General features: G+C 48.4%; 1 protein-coding gene across 4 annotated transcripts; it reads left to right on the plus strand.

Annotated features, from left to right (window-relative positions):
• The first annotated feature begins 103 nt into the window (after positions 1-103).
• LOC310826034 (acrosin-like) lies at positions 104-22407 on the plus strand. 4 transcript variants are annotated; one of them, XM_083700496.1, is made up of 5 exons: positions 104-250; positions 858-1058; positions 3536-3810; positions 4611-4756; positions 21109-22407. In XM_083700496.1, exons 1-5 carry the CDS (start codon positions 141-143, stop codon positions 22060-22062), a joined length of 1686 nt encoding a protein of 561 aa, XP_083556622.1. In that variant the 5' UTR covers positions 104-140; the 3' UTR covers positions 22063-22407. The 4 variants fall into 4 exon arrangements, with proteins under 4 accessions (XP_083556622.1, XP_083556623.1, XP_083556620.1 ...); XM_083700497.1 differs by lacking the exon at positions 21109-22407 and adding an exon at positions 6432-7251; XM_083700494.1 differs by lacking the exons at positions 104-250; positions 858-1058; positions 3536-3810; positions 4611-4756 and adding exons at positions 15786-15932; positions 16516-16742; positions 18096-18379; positions 19937-20082.
• Positions 22408-23984: the final 1577 nt, after the last annotated feature.

Below are 23984 nucleotides of genomic sequence, written 5' to 3' on the forward strand. Positions count from 1 at the left end.
TCTGGGCACATAAACACTTCTCTCAGATGGAAGGGTTGTTCAAGAGAAGAGAAGAGAAGAGAACTTGTGATGATGTCAGACTCTCCACCTGCTGATCTGACAGATCTTCCGTTTTGTGATGTCATGGATTCCAGGGAAACATGGAGGAAGCAGCAACACCTGGAGCCGGCAGAAGGATGGAGTGGTGGCTCCTCCCTGTTCTGGCCCTCACTGCTTTCCGCCCCACCCATGCCGAGGAAAGCAACTGCGAGTAAGTGGGGAGAGAGGCCAGACATGGTGAGGAGGCAGGAGGGGGAATCCCACCCACCAACTCCTGGATGTGGTCTTGAAGAGGAGGGGGGAACAACTGACCCCATGGCTGCTCTCACTCCCCTTCATTGTGGTGGGTCAAAACTAGCATGTAAATACGGAGTCTGTTCTCAGAGGGCATGTTCCTCCCTCTCTCAGAATACTAGAATCCATCTGGGTCACCCAAGGAAGCGGAATGGGGGACCAGTCAGGGGGACAAACAAAATGAAATATTTCTTTTCTAGAAAGAGGACAGAGGGAGGGAGGGAGAAAGAGGTAGGAAATAGCTTACTAATTTGGATTTGCTGAACAGTCCATTTTTGCCTCTGGCCCCACCCACCACTGAGATGTGGCCCTCAGAAGACAATGTGGCCTCTGGCCTGGAAAAAGTTCCTTCCTCCCTGGGAGCGATGGGCATTTGGGAGGCATCCAGAAGTGCAGCTGGACACCTCCAGTTTCATCCCTCTGTTCCCAAGATGGCCGAGAGGAGGGGCAAACTGGGGGGAGGTGATATATATATGCAATGTCTCTGATCCTCTTTAGATGGCAACCTGTGTCTTGCTTTCCAGCGGAGTCTGCGGAAGGCGTCCCCTGGCGGGCAGCCATAACCTCCTCCGGGTTGTGGGCGGCAGCAACGTTCTCCCCGGAACGTGGCCCTGGATGGTGAGCTTCCAAGTCATTACACGGAAAGGATACGTCAGTTTCTGTGGAGGCTCCCTGATCAGCCCTCGATGGGTCCTCAGCGCAGCCCACTGCTTTCAGAAACCAAAGTAAGCAAAGGGTTCCCAAGAAGTGTGCTCACGGGGTCTGCAAGCCTGGCACCCAGGGCGGGGGCATCTCATGGGAGCAGAGTCCCACCCTCTGCCTTCAGACGGGTGGCTGCTGTCAGCATCACAGGGCGTCAAAACTCAGTGTCATCCTCTTAGTACAATGGAATCGGAAGCCCAGGAAAAGCCCTGCTGGATCAGAACTCAAGGTCCAGATAGTCTATTGCAGGCATGTCCAACAGGTGAATCGCTATTGACTCATCAATTGCGGGACTGATCTTGGTCGATTGTGGGCTGAGAAAGAAAATCCTTTCTCCGAGGCCTCGAACAAAGCAGCAGCTGTTGCTGCTGCCACCATTCCCATGCAAGCCTGAGCTCCTCCATCTCCAGCCGAGCCTTCTACCTCCAACGTCAGCTTGCCTCCCTTCCCCACCACCTGCTCTGCACTTTGGGGGTGGGGGAGAGAGGGCTGCTTTGGGAGCGGGGAGAGAGAAAAGCCCTGTGTGTGTCTACTATCTCCTCTGATCCGTGTAAAGGAATGTAAAAACACACCGTATTTTTCATTCTATAGGACGCACCAGACCATAGGACACACCTTGTTTTAGAGGGGGAGAACAGGGGGAAAAGATCCTCCCCCTCTCTGCTCAACACCCCTTCAGCGAAGCGGCAGGAGAAACGGAGCCCCTTCCATTTCTCCTCCTGCTTCGCTGAAGGGGTTCTGCGCAGAGAGGGAAAACTTTGCAGCACCTCTCCAGCAAGTGCACTGCTGTGCACCGATCCCTCTCGCTCTCCAGGCTTCAGTGAAGGCAACCGGAAGCCTTCGGAGCGCAGCAGGAGTTTCCACTGCGCTCAGGAGATTTCAGGCGGCTTCAGCGAAAGCAACGCGAAGCCTCCAGAGTGTGGCAGGAGCTCTCCCTCTGCACTTCGGAGGCTTCACGTTGCTATCGCTGAAGCCAAGGAGCCTGCATTCGCTCCATAAGACACACACATATTTCCCATTAATTTTTGAAGGGGAATAGGTGCGTCTTATAGGGCGAAACATACGGTAGTTTGACTTTTCTCACTTGTTTAGTTACTTGTCCATCTGGTAACTATTTGGGTCTGTCATTATGATATCCAAACATAACTACTGCATTTGTGAAATAGAGATCCATTTATTTATTTCATAAACTTAAATGACTTCGGAGGGTGGTAAATCACTGCCAGTTTTTGATAGTGGATAGTAGATCACAACCAACTTGAAGTTGGACATGCCTGGTCCAGCAGTTCTCCTGCAAAACTTGAAAGAAGGACACTGGGACTAAGCTGGCCCCCTACTCTTTGATTCATGTTTCCGGGACTCATCCTATAGGTTCTTTCGACTATGAAGTGTTACTGAAGTTTTCAGTTTCAGGCCCACAAATCTGCAAACTGGACAGGCCTTTCTGGAGTTCTTTTGAGAAACTTTTGCTCCAGAATTTGCCACTCCAGAGTTTAACGAAAACAGCAGAGGTAGATGAAAAGTCAAATTTATTACACTTAAAAAAAGGAGAGTAATTGGCATATTTACTAGAGGTTTTAAACAGAATTAATGAATAGCAATGTTTGTAAGAATGCATGCGTTGGGGTAAAATGTCCTGTAAAATGCAATATTTCATTAAAAGAGTGTACATAAGCAATTGGTTTTGCTCTGCAAAAATGGTTACATTAAGAGAAATTTACAGTAAAACAGTGTGAATTTTTATGAGGACTTTTTAAAAAAATGATGCGGATAAGATTAGAAACATGGTAGGAACCAAAACCAGCACCCCAATATTGCAAAATTAATGAATGTTAGAATGATGTCGGACAGAAATTAAGTGATTTCCAGGTGTAATGCTTTAAGAGAATATGGAAAAAAAGGTTTAGAAATAGGTTAAAACTTATTGATAAGGATTTGCTGAACTAACAATTTGAATTGGAATACAAAAAAGGGAGGTGTGAGAAGGTCTGGGAAATAAGTTAATGAAAAATAAGTAATGGAAACTTTATGTGTTCTTAATTATTTTTATTTTTGTTTTTTTCCCCTCCTTTTTCCCCTTTGATTTTTATTGTATTATTATTGAAAACTTTAATAAATATTCTTGAAAGAAAACAAACAAAACCAACACCCCAAATGTAATTTCCAAAGATTTCCCTCCACCCCATGGATCAAAGCAACTCTTCATCGCTTCATCACTTTACTTAAAACTTTGCCCCAGTTTGATGAGGGACCACCGATGAGCAAGTTGTTTGCCTTTGGTTTTCCAGATCCACCTGGTGGCATTATGCGAGAAGGGAGATGTGCAGCTCAGAACCAAATTTGGGGAGGGGAATGAGGCAAAGGGCGGTGAGGCCTGCCTGCTCCCCTCTCTCCTCAGACCCAGCTGTGCTCCCTGTACTCCAACATCCAGCCAACTTCGGCTGACCTTCATTTTGTTCAGGAGCACAGTCCCTCACCCTGTGCGTGTTCTTTGTTCCAGGGACATACCATGGATAAGACTGTCGATTGGTGCCAACCGCGTCTCTGACCCCGGCCCCGATGCCCAGAGGCGCTCGATCAAGAGGCTGGTGAACCACAAGCTCTACAGGCGTGATTCTGGCAACAAAATACACAACGACATTTCCTTGGTGGAGCTGAATGAGCCAGTCAACTGCACGGACTACATTCAGCCAGCCTGCTTGCCGGATGACAGTGTGGTGGTTTCCTTGCTCAAGCACTGCTATGTCAGCGGTTTCGGAACCATGGACCCGAAAAGTGAGATCTGCAGGGAAACCAGGCCCCCAGAAGGAGTGGCCTGACTTTGTGCCTAAAGTAAATTTGCAGACCGCACCTTCCCTGCCGATCAGTTTCGACAAAGAAACATAATAGCAATGGTAGTCAGGGTGTAAATTACAGTGGCCGCAATCGCAGTCTAGAATTTTGATTCCTGCGTTGCAAGGGATTGGGCTGGATGACCCTTAGGGTCCCTTCCCACTCTAGGATTCTAATTTGGTAGTTACGGTTGGGCTGTGTACATCAGAAGCCCTGAGTCTTAGAGGTGAGGTAGGTGTGTGCATGTTTCACAGGGCAGAAAGGGATAGAGATGGTTGGTTTTGAGAGTCATTCCACTTCACGGCTTCTGGGCAGATGGCCTTTTCCAGACATAGATGCTTGCCCCCAAAACTCAGCTTAGTAATGATGGCTTTGCACACAGAAGATTGAGTTTCAATCTCTGCGTGGGGCTGGTGGAAACTCCTGTCTAACGCTGCTGTCGCTCAGTGTATGCAATACTAGGACAGATGGAGAGATAGGGAGGGAGAGATGTGGTTTTAGGAGGAAACGGAGAGTTTTGGGGTCTCTAAGGGCCCCTAGAAACCAGGAGCTCACCCTACTCCACAGCCTGACGTACCCTTGTCTCTGATCTCACCCCCAGTCCATCAACTAGGTTTTAGGGGGGTGATATTGCTGCACCTGCCTCCATGTCTCTCTCCGTTAGTCCTGGGGGTGCAAGTTGTGTGGATAGTGAAATCTGAACTGAGACTCCCCCTTCCCCCACTTTCCCTTTCTGCTCTCAGCGGGGGAAAAGCCCGATATCATGCTGGAAGGTTCTGTTGACATCATCCCCACAGCGACTTGCAGCAGCCCGGTCTGGTGGTCCAAGCTGATCCTCGAGGAGAACATCTGCGCTGGACGCTTGGAAGGAGGCGTAGCTACATGCAAGGTGGGTGAAGCTCTGACAAAATCAAGGCTACGGGTTTGGCTTGGGAGCGAAACCTTCCGGTGCTCCTGGAACAGCAGAGCACTTGCTCTGAACATGCAAAACTTCCCTGCAATTCAGCCTCCAGCATCACAGGCATCAGCTGTGAGAGAAGGAGACGGCCACTTCAAGGACAAATCCTTGGAGAGCTGCAACTGGCCTCAGCAGAAAATGCAGGGCGAGATTGCCCTCAGCATCCCTCCACGCTCTGCTCAAGAGGTTGCCACCCTTAGCATCTGGACTCAGAAGGCGTCACAACCCAAGTAGGGGCCGTTGCCTCACTGGTGGATATGAGTCCTTTAATGCCAAACCACCAAAAAGGTCAGCTCAATTTTACGTTAGATATGTTAGTTTCTGTTTGCCACTGTGCAGCTGCTTAGAGTCACAGGACTCTGTTTACATTCCAGAGACAGTCCAGGCTGTTGGACGTCTCACGGGAGACGGGATGTGACATTAGTGGTTTCCTGTTCCTTTGTTCCTTTGTTTGAGTTGCTCTCTGCTCTCACAGAGAGAGGATGTATTTTTCTTTGCTCTCTGCATAGCTTAGTAATAAAGCACAGCATGTAGCCATAAATCTCATCACTTCTGCATGCTGCTGGAATCTCTGCTGGATGGAAATGTGCCTGAGGCCTCATCAAAGGCTCAGGTCGATAATTATTCGTCTGGAGGAAAATGAGCTTTATCAGTTTGCCCGAGCAGAGATCCCAACAAGATATTTGCCAAAAGAGAAAATCCCACAGTGGAAGGGTGTCACCAACAGTGGCCACATTTCTGGAGATGCTGCAAGAGACTGACGGTGGTGTTTTAGTGATGAGCATAGCTGCACTCCAAACAGCTGACCTCAGTTTGGTTTTCGGCAGACACAAAAAGCCCTACTTTGTCCTCGTTGGCTCGAGCGTGGTGCTGAGAAATCCAGGGTTGCTGATTCAATCCCCATATGGGACAGCTCCAAAGAGTTGGACTAGAGCAGGGGTAGGCAACCTAAGGCCCGAGGGCCGGATACGGCCCAATCACCTTCTCAATTCAGCCCACGGACGGTCCGGCAAACAGCATGTTTTTACATGAGTAGAATGTGTCCTTTTATTTAAAATGCACCTCTGGGTTATTTGTGGGGCATAGGAATTTGTTCATTTTTATTTTAATATAGTCTGGCCCACCACATGGTCTGAGGGACGATGGACCAGCCCATGGCTGAAAAAGGTTGCTGACCCCTGGACTAAATGATTCTCAGGGACCCTTCCATCTCTGCGATTCTATGACCCTCAATATTCAGAGCAGTGGCTCTGTTTCTGAGCTACAGCCTTCCCTTAGATTAGATGAGCTTCCTTGGAAGTTCACCTAGGTCAACCATCAGCTCAATGGATGGTCCAGGGTGCAGGATGCAACTCTGTGATGCTTCCAGCTCTTTGATTTTGCAGCTCCCAACACCTTCCAAAGCGCCAGTCCTTACACATTGCTTCATCCTGCCAACAGCAACAAATTATTTGCACAAGCGAAAGTGCTGTTACAGGTCCAACACCACAGCCGGAGTTTTCATATGACAACTTAACAAACCTTTCCTCTTACAAAGCTACACATCTGAACCATCAGGCTGTCAGCATGCTCCTCCTCACAGGAGCCTTTTCTCTCCCTCTTGCAGGGCGACAGCGGTGGCCCTCTCATGTGCCGGGAACAGAGGTCCGAACGCTACTGGTTGGTTGGAATCACCAGCTGGGGACCGTCCTTCTGTGGCCAGGAAAAGAGGCCGGGGGTCTACACCTCCACACAGTTCTACCTTGACTGGATCAGGAAGACGACCAAGGAGGACTTTTCCCTACCCAGCCACACACCGCTAATGGCAGAGCCCCAGGCTACGTCACGGCCGCACCCACTTCCAAGGCCACAGCCCCAACCAGGACAAAATGGGAATTTGCTATATCCCAGGCGCCCTCCAGCAGCCTGGTACACGAACAGGCCTTGGCCACCCCCCAAGACCCGCCCTCAGCGTCGTCCTGTGCTCTGGTATACGAACAGACCCAACTCCCGCCGTACACGGTATAGGCAGCCAGTAAGGTGGCAACTGAGGACAAGGGCCCCAGCTTTGCACACGCAGATTTACAGGCCGTGGGTCATGATTCACACACCCCCACCATGGATTGAGTTCCAGGCACAGGAGCCACCCGGGAGCCAAGTTTCTTACAATGGAAATGGTCCCTAGCTCAGCCGCTGGAAGAGTAGCAGTCGAGGGCTGATAAGGACTGCTAGGCTTGGGTGGCAATGCCAGGGGTGCCCATGGGCATGGTGGGTGGGCTGCCCCTGCCAGATCTCAGAGCCCACAACCTGTCCTTTGCTGGTCCTGGCTTGAATATGACGTTGCATCCAAATGGGGACTTAATGCTGCAAACAGCTTGTTGGTGACACTTTTTAACAAAATCAAAATATCAAAGTTCTCAAAATGAATAAAACCACAAATGAATGGATCAACAGGTGAGTGTTGGTGTGCTGCTTTTTGCAACCCAAAGCATCAGCTCTCCTGAATCATGCTTGGGAGGCTGTAAGGTGAATTATTTGTGTCACGTGCTGTGATCTACTTCTGATATTTCAGCTGCAGATCCAGGCTGTTCCCAGGGTGCTGCAATGCTCTATTGGCTAAGGCAGGCCTACCTGCACCAGGTGAAAGGGATTCCTGAAGTCATGGTGCTCCCTATAGATGCAGCCAAACCTCATTTTCCAGCCACAGGTGCATTCTTGAAAGCTCCAGGTCCAAACAGTTTTGTTTCTCTCCCAGCTCTTTCCGGGCAAAATCTGCATTTTACCACTGAATTGGAGGCAATTGTTTCCACCAACTCAGCAATAAAATGAGGGTTTTCCTGGGGGGGGGGGAGCCAGGACAAAAGTCCCTGCTTGGACATGGAGCTTTAAAGCCCTGACCAAAACACACCACCAAAGGAAGTCAGGAGGAGGCCTGAATGCCCTTGAGCCAGTCACTGCCCCTCAGCTTAAGCCTACTTCAAAAGGCTGTTGTGTGGGTTAAGGGTAGAAAGGAGAAACATGTCTGCCACCATGAGCAACATGGGGGGCAGGAGTGGGATAGAAATGCAATAAATAAAGGTATTGTTATGTTCTGAGCTTGGATCCTAAAGCAATAGGCAGGTAGGGTCTGTGAGATAAGAAATGAGTCCAGTGCGCTTCTGCTGCCACTCAGCTTGCCAGACTTGTAGCAGAGTAAACACAGTGTGTGCTCTTGTGTGCGAGCATGCAGGAAAAAAGAGTCTGTATGCAGCTTCTCCTCTAATCTAAGAAGCTTTATGTACAGCAGCAATAAATCAGAATCTCCGGACACGGCATCATGTCTCCCTTCGTCTCAGTCAAAACCGAAAGTAGACTGAACACAGAACAAAGAACAGATCCCCGATTGGAGACAAACACACCCCAGTGGGCAGGATGCAGACTCTGAGCTGTTTAACCCTGTAAGCTCTGGATCTCCTCACACCCCCTCTCGTCCTGCACCGCTGGGGGCACGTAAGCATACCACTTACTCCAGTAGCAACCCTGCACAGAACTCACTGTGTCTCTGGAAGCTCAAATGTTTAGTAAACCCATCTGCCATATTCTGCTGGCTTGGGCAGTACTTCAGTTTCACCAAGCCTGTCTGGACACTCTGACACACATTTTGGAAACGTATGTCCAAATGTTTGGTTCTGGACTTGAACTGTCCAGACTCTGCCAACTTCAGACAGGGTTGATTGTCTTCCCAAACAGTGATCGGCAAACAACAATCCCCACAGATTTCTTGGACCAAACAAGTGTAAAACTTTAGTTCCCTACAAAGCTCTGACAATGCACCGAACTCAGCTTCTGTAGAGGCAAGAGCAATGAGACTTTGCTTTCGGGACTTCCACCCAACTAGAGATTGCCCAAACTTTTTTACCATCCCAGGCATGGACTTCCTGTCTTCCAGATTCGCCCAATTGCTGTCAGTCCAGCAGGTGAGCTGTGCTTCACCCTCAGCTGACAGTTTGAGACAGAAATCTTTGGTATCCTGCAGGTAATGCAGCACCCTCTTGATACCATTCCAGGCACTCACACTTGGCTTTGTAGCCTTCCTGCTGAGCAGATTGGTAGCAAATGCTATGTCTGCTCTGCTCCACTGGGAGAGATACATCAGACTACCCAGAGCTGACTGAAAGATCTCAGTGTTTTCGAACTCAGCACATTCCCCAAGCTGACTGTCTTTCACGTACCTCATCTCCATGGGTGTTCTGACCCCTGCACATTCAGACATTCTGAACTTCTCAAGCAACTGTTCAGTCTTGCCTTTCTGACTGAGCAAGAAGCTTCCATCCTGGGTTGTATCAAACTGGACGCCTAGGTAAATTTTCACTGGACCTAGGTTTTTGAGTTGGAAACATTTTCCAAGCTCTTTGGCAAAACCTTGAACCTGCTTCTCGGTCCTGGACACGTAGATTATATCACCCACAAACACCGAAACTAGCTCCTGTGACTCTCCTGACCCCTTCAGGTACAGGTAGCTATCAGCAAGACTCCTCTTGAAACCCATGCTCTGCAAGGCTTCGTTCAGACCCAAGTTCCAGTTCCTGGCCGATTGTTTCAGACCATAAATGGACTTGTGGAGCTTCGATACTTCATCTGGCCTATTGCCCTCAAACCCTGGAGGAGGGAGCATGTACAGATCCTCCTTCAGGTCTGAGTTCAAATAGGCAACATCAAAGTGATGCACCTGATGACCTAAGCTAAGAGCATGTGCAAAGTTTCACTTCTGGAAGTAGGAGCATACACTTCAGTTTAATGCAGCCCCTTCCGCTGTGTGAACCCTCTGGCTACCAGTCTAGCCTTGCACTGTGGTTCTCCAGTTGCTGTGGGTTTAAGATGGTAAACCCAATGACTGCTCATGGCGGCAGCTCATGGCGACTGCCTGCTGGCAGCGTCGTGGTGGAGAACATGCCTAGAGACTCCATTGAGCTCAGCTCTTTCTTCAATGCCTCTTGCCATTTCCTGGCTTCTGCTTCAGGCAATTTCTGAACTTCCTCAAAGCTCTCTGGTTCACATTGAGCCAGACCAAACCACACACTAGTGACCGCAAACCTTTCGGGTGGTTTTCCCTTTGTAGTGAGAGCTGACCACCTGAGCACTACTTCAGGTACCCCCTCTGACCCACTAGGGCCAGCTAGAGTGTCCTTGCCCTCAGAGGACTCCCCCTCTGACTTACTGCATCTTCTGGACTTATCAACTGGACCTGTGGGCGATGAAGGTGCACTCCTTTGCTCTAGCTTAACAGCTTTAGGAGATGCCCTTTCCTGTCCCTGCCCTTGGTCCGGGACCTGATCCTCAACAGCAGGATCAGTTTCAGCCTCTTCATCCTCAGCAGAGTCAAGCAGACTCTCTGAGAGGATGTCAGGATTCCCATGGATGCGTGTCTACCCACTTTGCTCACAGAACTCAGCACTCCTGCTAACTAGAATCCTAGACTGATTACCTTTGGGATAGGCAACCCCCCCCCCCCCGGTCCCTGGCTCATACCCACAAAAGATCAGCACTTGGCCTAGATCGCAGCTTTTCACCGTTGCCAAAGAAGCGGCCAGGTGGTGGTGTGACGACGTGTCTCTTTCGGTTCTCTTGGGGCCTCTCCGAGCCTTCCCATGCTTGGCAGCACCTCTAATGTGGTTGCCCTGGGAAACGGCCTTGGAGGCTTCCTGTGGCTTCACTGGACACTGTCTAACCAGATGGGAATCAGAGCCACAACAAAAACGACGAGACAAAAAGCTTTCACTGTTTCTTCACTTCTCCCTGCACCCCCTACACCTGGATGCAGGACAGCCTGGGCCTGCTTGCCCTCCATCTTCCTGCCAGCTTTGTTCCTCATCACACAACCTTCCCGAGATAAACTCTAGTGTCAGCTGACCTGCTGGCATGGTCTCCAAGGTCAAACACAAATTCTCATAGCTTTTATCCAATGAGCTCAGAAGAATGTAAACTTTTAATTCTTCAGGGAAGGCCACATTGAGCTGCCACAGTTTACTGAACGCAGCCAGCATACGCGTAATGTGGTCTCTAACAGGTTCTCCAGGACGTAGTTTCATCTTAAAAAGACTCCTTGTCACATGAATCTTGGCCCCTGCTGTAGTGCGTAGGTGCACTCTGTCCAGAGCCTGCCAGATTGCCTGTGAAGTCCCTAGCCCATCAATGTGGGGCAATTGGGAAGAGTCCAAACTGAGCACCAGTTGACCCATCATTCTCTGGTCTCTCCTCAATGCAGCAGTGGCTGTTACTCTTGCAGCTGCAGCTGCACCAGCTGGTGCAGGGACTGGGGCATTCTGCGTACAGTTCCAGAGCCCCTTGCCTGTAAGCAAGGCCCTGACTCTTCAGGACCAATCCTCCCAGTTGTGCCCATTGAGCCTCTCAAATGGGACATTCAAGGTCTCCTGAGCCTCTGCCATCTTCTCCCCTGGGGCTTAGCCTACTCATGCTTCTGCCAGCCAGTCCTTGAAGAGGCGATCTCCAGTGAGGTCCTTCTTCACCAGCGAGTTTCACTGCCTTGCCTTAAGCACACAGCATGGCAGGATCTCTAGCTGGACTTCTCTGCAGCTCTTCACACACAGACACAGCACAGGCATGACTGAAAACCTCCATAACCTGGAAGGTTAGCCCCCATAACCTGTGAGATAAAGAATGAATCCAGTGCACTTCTGCTGCCACTCAGCTTGCCAGACTTGTAGCAGAGTAAACACAGCGTGTGCCCTTGTGTGCGCATGCAGGAAATAGGAGTCTGTACGCAGCTTCTCCTCCCCGTCCCTTTAAACCACTGTACAATACGGACACTGAATGTATGAATGAAGTTTGTATCTGCATACTACCGCCTGCCGCCCAATCAGGAGAGCTCAATTTTGACAGCTAGCCAATGGTGGGTATCGAACAGCAGCCCCTAGCAGCAAGAAGCTCAATCAGCAGGGAGCTTCTTTTACCATGCCTTTGCAAAATTGTCCAGCTCAGCTCTGCAAAACTGGTCAGCCTTCCACGCTTCATTAAGCCCCCTGCTGAGCTAACAATGGGTTCAATGTATTAAAAGGTTATTAATTGGTTTCAATCTCTCAAAGGTTGTTACAATGTATATCTGCTGCTATCAAACCACCGTAGCTTTTATTTAGCAGCTTGAAAAAAGGGACTGAGCTTTGGAAATTCATATGAAATCCATTTCTTAGCCAATTCCTTTAATTCCAATGCTGTTTTCCTCCATGTAGAAAGCACTTTCACCCCTTCACCCACTATCATTACCCAAGGGATGGGAAGTCATGTAGGCAGAGAGGCTTGAACTGTCCACCATAACCCTCAAGCCTGATATCATGTACACATTGCCCCTCCTCGAGAGAACACCCCAGGGTGACATTAGCAAGGTTATCAGGCTTGCCTAAGTATCAGGCTGCACATCTCTGGACCAGCCCATGGACAAAGATGTTTCCCGTGCCATTGTTCTCTTGGTGATGGGTACTTAAGAGGTGTTTAGAACATGCTTGTCTATGCTAACCTTGTACTTGAGGACTTGCCCTGACATGTCTGGCTATGTTAATCATATATAACCCTTCACCTTTTGACATTTTATTGATGTAAAAATGACGTTTTGGTGACACTGTATGCAATGTCATATGGGGAACCGTGGGAAGTTTTAAAAGTGAATGTCACCCCATACTCAGGGTTCTTAATGACGTCTGAACCTGTTGCGCAACAAATAAATATCTGTCTACTGGCGGCAATTTCGCTCCGGTTTGTGGCTGGAATTTCCTTCCTTTCTGACCGGGAGCACCCGTGGGCTCTGCCCAACGAGCTGGGGTGTTGAGTAACTTCACAACCTGGAATTTTCCCTTTCAGTTTCGATGTTCTGACCGTATATTTATCTACGCATTTCCAATCTTTCTTAAGTTTTTGATTAGATTGTAATCTAATTGCTGCCGTCATTCTTGCTAGTTCAATAAATTCAGAAAATTTAAATTGGCAATCTGCCACTGATGGTACTTCCTCCCCTTTCTAGTTTTTGGCAACAAATATCCTGGCAACAGCTGTTATTGGCAAAACCTATTGGTGTTTCGCAACTTTCTGACTAGTTGCAGGACCTTAGCCAGACCTAGCAGAGTAAACGCAGAATCCACGGAAGCAATTGGCGACTTGGCTGCAGACAGGATAGACGAAGCAGGAACCAGGAACTTGTAGTTAGGTGTTTATTATATACAGTGGACTATTTACAGGAACAGAACACGGATCTTTTGCTAGCTCTACCTGACACGACTCACAACTCCTACACTCACACAGAACTCTGAACCTCTGAACACTGAACTAACACATTCCAGTTAGTAGGCCATTAATTATCACTCCCTTGAGAGAGCTTGACCAATCAGGGAGCTGTCTCCATGTCTCTGTTATCACCAGGCAGACTTACTCCTTCACATGACCTTCTGGCTGTCTACCAAACCTTAATTGACTCTGTGTGAGTAGCTGCAAGTACACAGATTCCCAACAGCTGTTGTGTATAGAAAGATTCTTTTCTTGTCCTTGGGGATATCACTTGTCACTATTCCTAAGAGGAATGCTTCCGGTCTTTTTTCAAAGGTTATTTTCAACCTTTTTTTAAAAAAAAAAAACTCCTCATAAATATTTCCCCAAAATTTGTTAATTTTAACACATTCCCACCAAACACGATACAATGTTCCCTCTGATAACTTACATCTCCAACATAGATTCAGTGGTAATTTATAAATGTTTGCTGATTTGGCAGGAGTCATGTACCACCTGTAGAGCATCTTCATTATATTTTATTTAATAGTATAACAGATGGTAGAATTAATGTCATATTTCCAAAGCCTTTCCCATGGATCCATCTGTATCGCATATCCAAAATGTTGTCCCCACTTAATCAGAACCTCTTTTATCTCTTCATCTTTAATTTCCCATTCTAGTAGCAAATTATACATTTTTTTACAATGGGGGGGATTTTGCAGTAGTTCTATATAGAATTTTGATTCTTCTTTTTGAAATCCAATTTTCTTATCTGAGTGAAATTGATCGTTGTTGGTGGTATTGTAACCAGTTTGTAACAATACTGTTTGATTTCTTTATATGATTTCAGTTTTTTAAAAAATCATTTTTATTAATTTTCCAATAAAAACAGCCAATCAACATGTCCACATCATAATCCAATTAAAAACTAAAAACTAAAATAAAAAAGATCAAATTGTAATCCAAATTTTGATTATTAATTTTTCCAGGCTCCCCATAGTCTGGACCTCTGAAGCATATCTCCGAATCTTCAGTCCTGCCTCCTCTCATTGTTTTCATATTTTCCACATCCCAATCTTAAGGTTTTAACATTCTCCATCCCTGGCTCTGCGATTCTCAGTCATGTAAAAGTCATATATCCTTTCGTCCATTGAACACAGCTTTATTTGTGTATATATATTTTTTCAACTGTCTATTTGCCAGCGCAGCTTTCCCTGACTCCATTCCAATCTTCCAATCCGGGCTGTTGTCCAAATCTATCATCTGAAGTTTAATGACGCAGCAACTCCCAAATTGTTAAATCATTCCAATCCGGGCTGTTGTTCAAACTTTTCATTTGAGATTTAATAACCTAGTAACTTCCACATTGTTAGGTTCTTACTGTAAATTGTTGAGCATACTGTTTGCAATATTGTATTGTAAATGAACTGTATTCCACAGATATAAGTCATTTGGTGATCATTCAGCCTCTCGGAGACCACACAATCCCCCCTCTGGGCCCTAGAGGGGGGGCTGCCAGACATCCATTCAGCCTTCTCTCTCTCTCATAATGAAAAACTTCTGCAAACAGCTGCACTATACGTTGTCCCAAATTGTTATCTCAAGTCATTACAAAGGCAGCCAGCAAATATTTCCTGCTTCCCTCAAAAAAGGGAGGAATTCTCATTTTTCCGCGCTGTGTCATATTAACAAGTGCCATCTTGTTTCTTCTTTTATCTTTATTAAGTCTTTCAAGTCTAAGTAAAGCTGTGCAGTTGAGTACTTAATTATAAATAGAAGTCAATCTGTACTCTTATTTAAAAACATTAGGTTTCTTAATGAGGCTTGGCATAGAAAACCAATTGTAGATGTTAAGAAGAAACAAAAGACATACCAAACACCTCCGTAATCCTCACGCCATGATGAGAATTTCTTTGAAGTCTGAGCTTAAATTTAAACACCAGGAACTGTACAGTTCTGCAGGTTTTTCCTTAGTCTTCTTTGGTCCAGATTATGTCTGTTTATTGTCCAAATCCAATCATTTTATCAAACAGGTATTTCCAGCTATGAGAATGACATCGGAGAGTGCCAGCCATGTCGTGCTCTGGGACCCAGGGTCCTGCCACTTGAACCTTGATGCAAGCTGACAATCTCGGACAATCTGCGGGTCTGTGAGACAGTCCTCCCCCACCCTGGGGAGTCTGTCAGGGCTAGTGACCCCCATTTCAGCTCTGAATTACTGACACGGCTGGGATCCAATTGTATGGGAGTCAGCCATTTCCCACTGCCGGAAACAGGAAGCTGTGTATGAGTTCAGTTTTAACTGTCCTTCTTTTCTTTTCTTTTTATAAAAAAAATGTTACCCCATTTAGTCCATATTTTTCTTTTTTATCAAAATCATCTCTAAGGGTGCAGCCCACCATGGGGTCTTTGGTTCTAGTAAGTTTTGGTACTTCCTCCATACTTTAAATAAAGAATTCTCTTTCTAGGACTATAATGGGTGCCTGGCCTTGGCACTCTGGCACTCTCATAGGCACAAGGAAGGGCACCCTGTGCTGCAAAGAATGGATGTTGCAGTTGGCCAACGCCTGCAGGGATCAGCATGACAGGATGCCCACTCCATGGCCAGAAATCCTTACTCTTTCCATGCTTCTGGGCACATAAACACTTCTCTCAGATGGAAGGGTTGTTCAAGAGAGGAGAAGAGAACTTGTGATGATGTCAGACTGTCCACCTGCTGATCTGACAGATCTTCCGTTTTGTGATGTCATGGATTCCAGGGAAACATGGAGAAAGCAGCAACACCTGGAGCCGGCAGAAGGATGGAGTGGTGGCTCCTCCCTGTTCTGGCCCTCACTGCTTTCCGCCCCAACCATGCCGAGGAAAGCACCTGCGAGTAAGTGGGGAGAGAGGCCAGACATGGGGAGGAGGCAGGAGGGGGAATCCCACCCACCAACTCCTTCTGGATGTGGTCTTGAGGAGGACCATGGCTGACCCATGGCTGACCCATGGTTGCTCTCACTCCCCTTCATTGTGGTGGGTCAAAACTAGCATGTAAATACGGAGTCTGTTCTCATAGGGCATGTTCCTCCCTCTCTCAGAATACTAGAATCCATCTGGGTCACCCAAGGAAGCGGAATGGGGGACCAGTCAGGGGGACAGACAAAAGGAAATATTTCTTTTCTAGAAAGAGGACAGAGGGAGGGAGGGAGAGGTAGAAAATAGCTTACTAATTTTGATTTGCTGAACAGTCCATTTTTGCCTCTGGCCCCACCCACCACTGAGATGTGGCCCTCAGAAGACAATGTGGCCCCTGGCCTGGAAAGAGTTCCCTCCTCCCTGGGAGCGATGGGCATTTGGGAGGCATCCAGAAGTACAGCTGGGCATATCCAGTTTCATCCCTCTGTTCCCAAGATGGCCGAGAGGAGGGGCAAACTGGGGGGAGGTGGTATATATGCAATGGCTCTGATACTCTGTAGATGGCAACCTGTGTCTTGCTTTCCAGCGGAGTCTGCGGAAGGCGTCCCTTGGCGGGCAGCCATAACCTCCTCCGGGTTGTGGGCGGCAGCAACGTTCTCCCCGGAACGTGGCCCTGGACGGTCAGCTTCCAAATACTTACTTATACGGGATACTTCAGTATCTGTGGAGGCTCCCTGATCAGCCCTCGATGGGTCCTCAGTGCAGCCCACTGCTTTCAAGAACCAAAGTAAGCAAAGGGTTCCCAAGAAGTGTGGTCACGGGGTCTGCAAGCCTGGCACCCAGGGCGGGGGCATCTCATGGGAGCAGAGTCCCACCCTCTGCCTTCAGACGGGTGGCTGCTGTCAGCATCACAGTGTGTCAAAGAGCCATCCTCCAGTGCTATCCAAAGAAGTTGTTGACCTTTTTTTAGGATTGAAGTTGTTGGGCTGTTTTATGATTTTACCCCAAAGTTAGTTGTTGAGCTCTTTTTTTTAGAATTCAGAAGCCCAGGAACAACCCTCATCAATGGCAGGACTGATCTGAAATAGAGATCAATTTGTTTGTTTGTTTGTTTGCTTGCTTGCTTGCTTGCTTGCTTGCTTATTTATTTCATAAACTTAATTGACTTCGGAGGGTGGTAGATCTCCGGCAGTTTTGGAATATGGATAGTAGATCACAACCGACTTGAAGTTGGACATGCCTGGTCCAGCAGTTCTCCTGCAAAACTTGAAAGAAGGACACTGGGACTAAGCTGGCCCCCTACTCTTTGATTCATGTTTCTGAGACTCATCCTATAGGCTCTTTTGACTATGAAGTGTTACTGAAGTTTTCAGTTCATACACAGGCCCACAAATCTGCAAACTGGACAAACCTTTTGGAGTTCTGTTGAGAAACTTTTGCTCCAGAATTTGCCACTCCAGGGTTTAATGAAAACAGCATAGGTAGATGAAAAGTCAAATTTATTACATTAAAAAAAAGGAGAGCAATTGGCATATTTACCAGAGGTTTTAAACAGAATTAATGAATAGCAATGTGTGTAAGAATGCATGCGTTGGGGTAAAGCGTCCTTTAAAATCCAATATTTCTTGAAAACAGTGTACCCAAAAAAAATTGTTTGGGGGCAAATTGCTCTGCAAATATGTGTACATTAAAAGAAATTTACACTAAAACAATGATGAATTTTTATGAGGACTTTTTAAAAATATGACGCGGAGAAGATTAGAAACATGATAGGAACCAAAACCAACACCCCAAATGTAATTTCCAAAGATTTCCCTCCACCCCATGGATCAAAGCAACTCTTCATCGCTTCATCACTTTACTTAAAACTTTGCCCCAGTTTGATGAGGGACCACCAATGAGTAAGTTGTTTGCCTTTGGTTTTCCAGATCCACCTGGTGGCATTATGCGAGAAGGGAGATGTGCAGCTCAGAACCAAATTTGGGGAGGGGAATGAGGCAAAGGGCGGTGAGGCCTGCCTGCTCCCCTCTCTCCTCAGACCCAGCTGTGCTCCCTGTACTCCAACATCCAGCCAACTTCGGCTGACCTTCATTTTGTTCAGGAGCACAGTCCCCCAGTCTATGCATATTCTTTGTTCCAGGGAAATACCAAATATCACTCTGTCGATTGGTGCCAACCGCGTCTCTGACCCCGGCCCCGATGCCCAGAGGCGCTCGATCAAGAGGCTGCTGAACCACAAGCAATACGTGCGCTTCTGGAACAAAACCTACAGCAAAATACACAACGACATTTCCTTGGTGGAGCTGAACGAGCCAGTCAACTGCACGGACTACATTCAGCCAGCCTGCTTGCCAGACGAAAGCGTGGCGGTTTCCAAACTCGGGCACTGCTATATCAGCGGTTTTGGCATCATGGACCCGACAAGTGAGATCTGAAGGGAAACCAGGCCCCCAGAAGGAGCGGCCTGGCTGTGTGCCTAAAGTAAATTTGCAGACCACACCTTCCCTGCCGATCAGTTTCGCCAAAGAAACGTAATAGCGATGGTAGTCGTGGTGGAAATTACAGTGGCTGCAATTGTGGTCCTGAATCTTGTGGTCCTGAATCTTGATTCCTGCATTGCAGGGGCTGGATGACCCTTAGAGTCCTTTCCCACTCTAGGATTCTAAGTTGGTAGTTATGGTTGGGCTGTGTTTGTTTTGAGAGCCATTCCATTTCACGGATTAGTTGGATTCGTTGTAGTTTCCAGGTCAGCTCCACGTAGAGCACATTGCAGTAGTCCAAGCGGGAGATAACTAGAGCATGCACCACTCTGGCAAGACAGTCTGTGGGCAGGTAGGGTCTCAGCCTGCGTACCAGGTGGAGTTGGTAGACAGCTGCCCTGGATACAGATTTGACCTGTGCCTCCATGGACAGATGTGAGTCCAAAATAACTTCCAGGCTGCGCACCCGGTCCTTGAGGGGTACAGTTACCCCATTCAGGACCAGGGAGACCTCCACACCTGCCCACCTCCATCCCTGTCCCCCCAAAACAGTACTTCTGTCTTGTCAGGATTCAACCTCGATCCATTAGCCGCCATCCATCCTCCAACCGCCTCCAGGCACTCACTCAGGATGGAGGTGGTTGGTTTTGAGAGCCATTCCACTTCACGGCTTCTGGGCAGATCGCCTTCTCCAGACATAGATGCTTGCCCCCAAAACTCAGCTCAGTAATGATGGCTTTGCATGCAGAAGATTGAGTTTCAATCTCTGGGTAGGGCTGGTGGAAACTCCTGTCTAACTCTGCTGTCACTCAGTGTATGCAATACTAGGACAGATGAAGAGATAGGGAGGGAGGGATGTGATTTCAGGAGGAAACAGAGAGTTTTGGGGTGCATTAAAAACTTAGGTATTTGTGAAAATAATGTACAAAAATGCATTATATTAGGGGAAATGGCTTTGCAGAAAGGTTTCTCTTAGGAGAAATTAGTATCCAAATGCCTGGTGAGTTTTTTAAAAAATTCACAAACCGATGCATGAACAGGGAGATCCAAACTAAAAACAGAAAAATAATGAGGAAAACAGCAGTTGACAGCTTAACCCATCACAACAAGTGAACCCCAACAAATTCCCTGGGGTTTACTCTGGAAACAATACAGGAACGAGTGAAACACTAAAGACTGCATTTCCTTGAGACCCCAGGGGGTTTGCCATATTGGTCCAAATGTGTTTTGTTCTAAAGGGGAAGGAGGGATGTGGTTTCAGGTGGAAACGGAGTCTTGGGGTCTCCAGGACCCCCCAGAAACCTGGAGCTAACCCTACTCTGCAGCCTGACATACCCTTGTCTCTGATCTCACCCTCAGAGATTAGGGGGGGTTAGGGGGGGTTGATATTGCTGCACCTGTCTTCATGTCTCTCTCCTTTAGTCCTGGGGGTGCAGGTGGGGTGGGGAGTGAAATCTGAACTGAGCCTCCCCCTCCCCCCACTTTCCCTTTCTGCTCTCAGCGAAAAAAATGCCCGACATCATGCAGGAGGGGGCTGTCGACATCATCCCCAGGGCGACTTGCAGCAGCCCGGACTGGTGGTACCACTATATTCTCGAGGAGAACATCTGTGCTGAAAATTTGGAAACAGGCACTACTATGTGCCAGGTGGGTGAAGCTCTGACAAAATCAAGGCTACGGGTTTGGTTTGGGGGTGAAACCTTCTCATGCTCCTGGAACAGCAGAGCTCTTGTTCTGAATATGCAAAACTTAGCTGCAATTCAGCTTCCAGCATCTCAGGCAGTAGCTGTGAGAGAAGGGGAAGGCCACTCCATGGACAAATCCTTGGAGAGCTGCAGCTGGCCTGAGCAGAAAATGCAGGGCGAAATTCACCAGCGGAAAACTTGGCATTTGGCATTCGCATAAACATGAATGCCCTCCCTGGAGTTCAGGGGTCTTCCTTAACAGACCAGGGCAGATGAAGATGATCCCCTTTGCCCCCAGCATCCCTCCAAGCTCTGCTCTAGAGGTCGCCACCCTTAGCATCTGGACTCAGAAGGCGTCACAACCCAAGTAGGGGCCGTTGCCTCACTGGTGTCCTTTAATGCCAAACCACCAAAAAGGTCAGCTCAATTTTATGTTAGATATTTTCCAAAAGAGAAAATCCCACAGTGGAAGCGTGTCACCAATAGTGGCCACATTTCTGGAGATGCCGCAAGAGACTGACGGTGGTGTTCTAGTGATGAGCATAGCTGCACTCCAAACAGCTGACCTTGGTTCGGTTTTCAGCAGACACAAAAAGGCCTACTTTGTCCTGGTTGGCTCGAGCGTGGTGCTGAGAAATTCAGGGTTGCTGGTTCGATCCCCGTATGGGACAACTGCAAAGAGTTGGACTAGAGGATTCTCAGGGACCCTTCCAACTCCACAATTCTATGACTTTCAAGATGCAGAGCAGTGGCTCTGTTTCTGAGCTACAGCCTTCCCTTAGATTAGATGAGCTTCCTTGGAAGTCCACCTAGGCCAACCATCAGCTCAATGGATGGTCCAGGGTGCAGGATGCAACTCTGTGATGCTTCCAGCTGGAGCTTTCATATGACATCTTCACAAACCTTTCCTCTTACAAAGCTCCACTTCTGACCCATCGGGCTGTCAGCACGCTCCTCCTCACAGGAGCCCTTTCTCTCCCGCTTGCAGGGCGACAGCGGCGGCCCCCTCATGTGCCGGGAGCAGAGGTCTGAACGCTACTGGGTGATTGGAATCACAAGCTGGGGACCACCCTTCTGCGGCCAGAAAAAGAAGCCAGGGGTCTACGCCTCCACGCAGTTCTACATCGACTGGATCAGGAAGATGACCAATGAGGACTTTTCCCCACCCAAAAAACCACCGCTAATGGCACAGCCCCGGCCTACGCCACGTCCACGCCCACCTCCAAGGCCACAGACCCAACCAGGACAAAATGGGAATGTGCCATATCCCAGGCCCCCTAAAGCAGACGGGGTCACCAGGCCATGGCAATCCCACAAGACCACTTCCCAGACCCCTCCTATGGTCTGGCCCACCACCAGACCTTGGCCACCCCCCAAGACCACCTCCCATACCCATCCTGTGGTCTGGTCCACGACCAGACATTCACCACCGCACAAGACCACTCCCCAAACCCCTCCTGTGGTCTGGCCCACGACCAGACCTTCACCACCCCACAAGACCACTCCCCAGACCCCTCCTGTGGTCTGGCCCACAACCAGACCTTGGGGACCCCCCAAGACCACCCCCCAGACCCATCCCACGTCCTGGTCCACTCCCAGAACCAACTCCCATCCCACATGGTGGACCAAAGGAGGGCGTCCCAGGCCCATTATATTGTACATGCCTCCCGGAACAAGGCCTATGGGACTGGGCGCCTCGACTCCCCCCCAGCGCCGAATCTGGGGCCTAACACCTCCTCCATGGTCCATGAGCACGATAAAGTGGCATCTGAGGACAAGGGCCAACTTGCACCATTGGCATGGGCAGATTTACAGGCCGTGGGTCATAATTCGCACACCCGCACAAGGGATTGAGTCCAGGTCGCTGAAGCCATTGCAAAGGCAAGTTCCGGCACCACCCGGGAGCCAGTTGGAAGTGGTCCCTAGCTCAGCCGAGGGCTGATAAGGACTGCCAGGCTCGGGTGGCAATGCCGGGGTGGGCATGGTGGGTGGGCTGCCCCTGCCAGATCTCAGAGCCCATGACCCGTCCTTTGCTGGTAACAAACTAAATGCATCTTCTCCCCATTTGATTTTCTTCCTCTTCTAACTTCCCCCATAATGGATCACATGCGCAAAATTCATCTCATTGCCTCGCCACTGTTTCCTCGGAGTTTTTCAACCTGGCTTGAATATGAAGTTGCATCCACATGGGGACTTAATACTGCAAACAGCTTGTTGGCGACACTTTTTAAGAAAATAAAAAAATCAAAGTTCTCAAAATGAATAAAACCACGAATGAATGGATCAACAGGTGAGTGTTGGTGTGCTGCTTTTTGCAACCCAAAGCAACAGCTCTCCTGAATCATGCTTGGGAGGCTGTAAGGTGAATTATTTGTGTCACCTTCTGTGATCTGCTTCTGTTATTTCAGCTGCAGATCCAGGCTGTTCCCTGGAAGCTGCAAGGCTCTATTGCAAACTTTCTTCAAAGAGGGTCAATTTGATGCAGTGAACATGCATGAGGGCTGACCAAAGTTGTTGAGCTTTTTAGGGCTTTCCCCCAGGAAATAAACTGCAACAGGGGCCAGATTAAACCGACCGGTGGAGTGGATTAGGCCAGACTTTGCACATGCCTGCTCTATAGGCTAAGCCAGGCCTACCTGCACCAGGTGAAAGGGAATCCTGATTCCATGGTGTTCTCTAGAGATGCAGCTAAACCTTGTTTTCCAGTCACAGGTGCATGCTTGAAAGCTCCAGTTCCAAACAGTTTTCTTTCTGAGCCAGTGAGGTGTAGTGGTTAAGAGCGGTAGACTCTGGTGAACTGGGTTTGCGTCTCCGCTCCTCCACCTGCAGCTGCTGGGTGACCTGTTACGATATGGAAGCAACACAGCTGCAAACTGCTAGCTTGAAAACATCACATGATGGGAATGTCGGGACTGTCTGTGGGAAAGAGTTGGACAGTCAGTTCACAGGGCAATGCACCAGAATTTGCTCAGAGTGTAATCTGAGACCTTCCTCTTGCGTATGTACAGGAAGTACAGGAAGTCTTTGTCACTTGATTGCTGGAGTTTGAAGAGACACGTTTTCTGTAATGCTGAAGAGACAGAAATAAAAGCATGTAAATACGTTTCTGTCTATCTCCTTTCCCTGCCGGGGGAGCAGGAGGGAGTGGGTGTGCTCTTCCCACGCTGGGAAGAATCGCCTATCGAGACCTAGCCTGGATCTTGCTGGGGAATGCAGCCAGGGAGGTCAACCGGAGACCAAGCTGGGTGCCTGGGAGAGTTGCCAGTTTCTCCCGATATAGGCTTGATTTCCAACATGACCTTGGGCTAGTCACACTTCTCTGAAGTGTCTCAGCCCCACTCACCCCACAGAGTGTTTGTTGTGAGGGAAGAAGGGAAAGGAGAATGTTAGCCGCTTTGAGACTCCTTCGGGTAGTGATAAAGTGGGATATCAAACCCAAACTCTTCTTTAGTTCTTCTTCTTCTTTCTGCCCCAGCTCTTTCTCGGGCAAAATCTGCATTTTACCACTCAATTGGAGGCAATTCTTCCCACCAATTCAATGGTAAAATGAGGGTTTTCCCGGAGGAAAGAGCCAGGACTAAAACCCCTAAAACCCTGCTTAGACACAGAGCTTAAAATCCCTGACCGAAATGCAGCAGCAAAGGAAATCCCTTGAGCCAGTCACTGCCCCTCAGCTCATAAAGCTGTTGTGTGGGTCAAGGGTGGAAAGGAAGAACCATTGTCACCACCTTGAACAACATGGGGGGGGTGGGATAGAAACTGAAATATACTCGGAGTCGAGAGTGGATTTCATGCTCTTTATTCAGCTCATAGTGGTGAGGAGGAATGGAAGTTCCCCAGAATGTCTGCTTTATATACATTATT

The sequence above is a fragment of the Podarcis gaigeae genome, assembly GCF_964106915.1.
Source record: "Podarcis gaigeae genome assembly, chromosome: 10".
In the NCBI taxonomy this organism is placed as follows: domain Eukaryota; kingdom Metazoa; phylum Chordata; class Lepidosauria; order Squamata; family Lacertidae; genus Podarcis; species Podarcis gaigeae.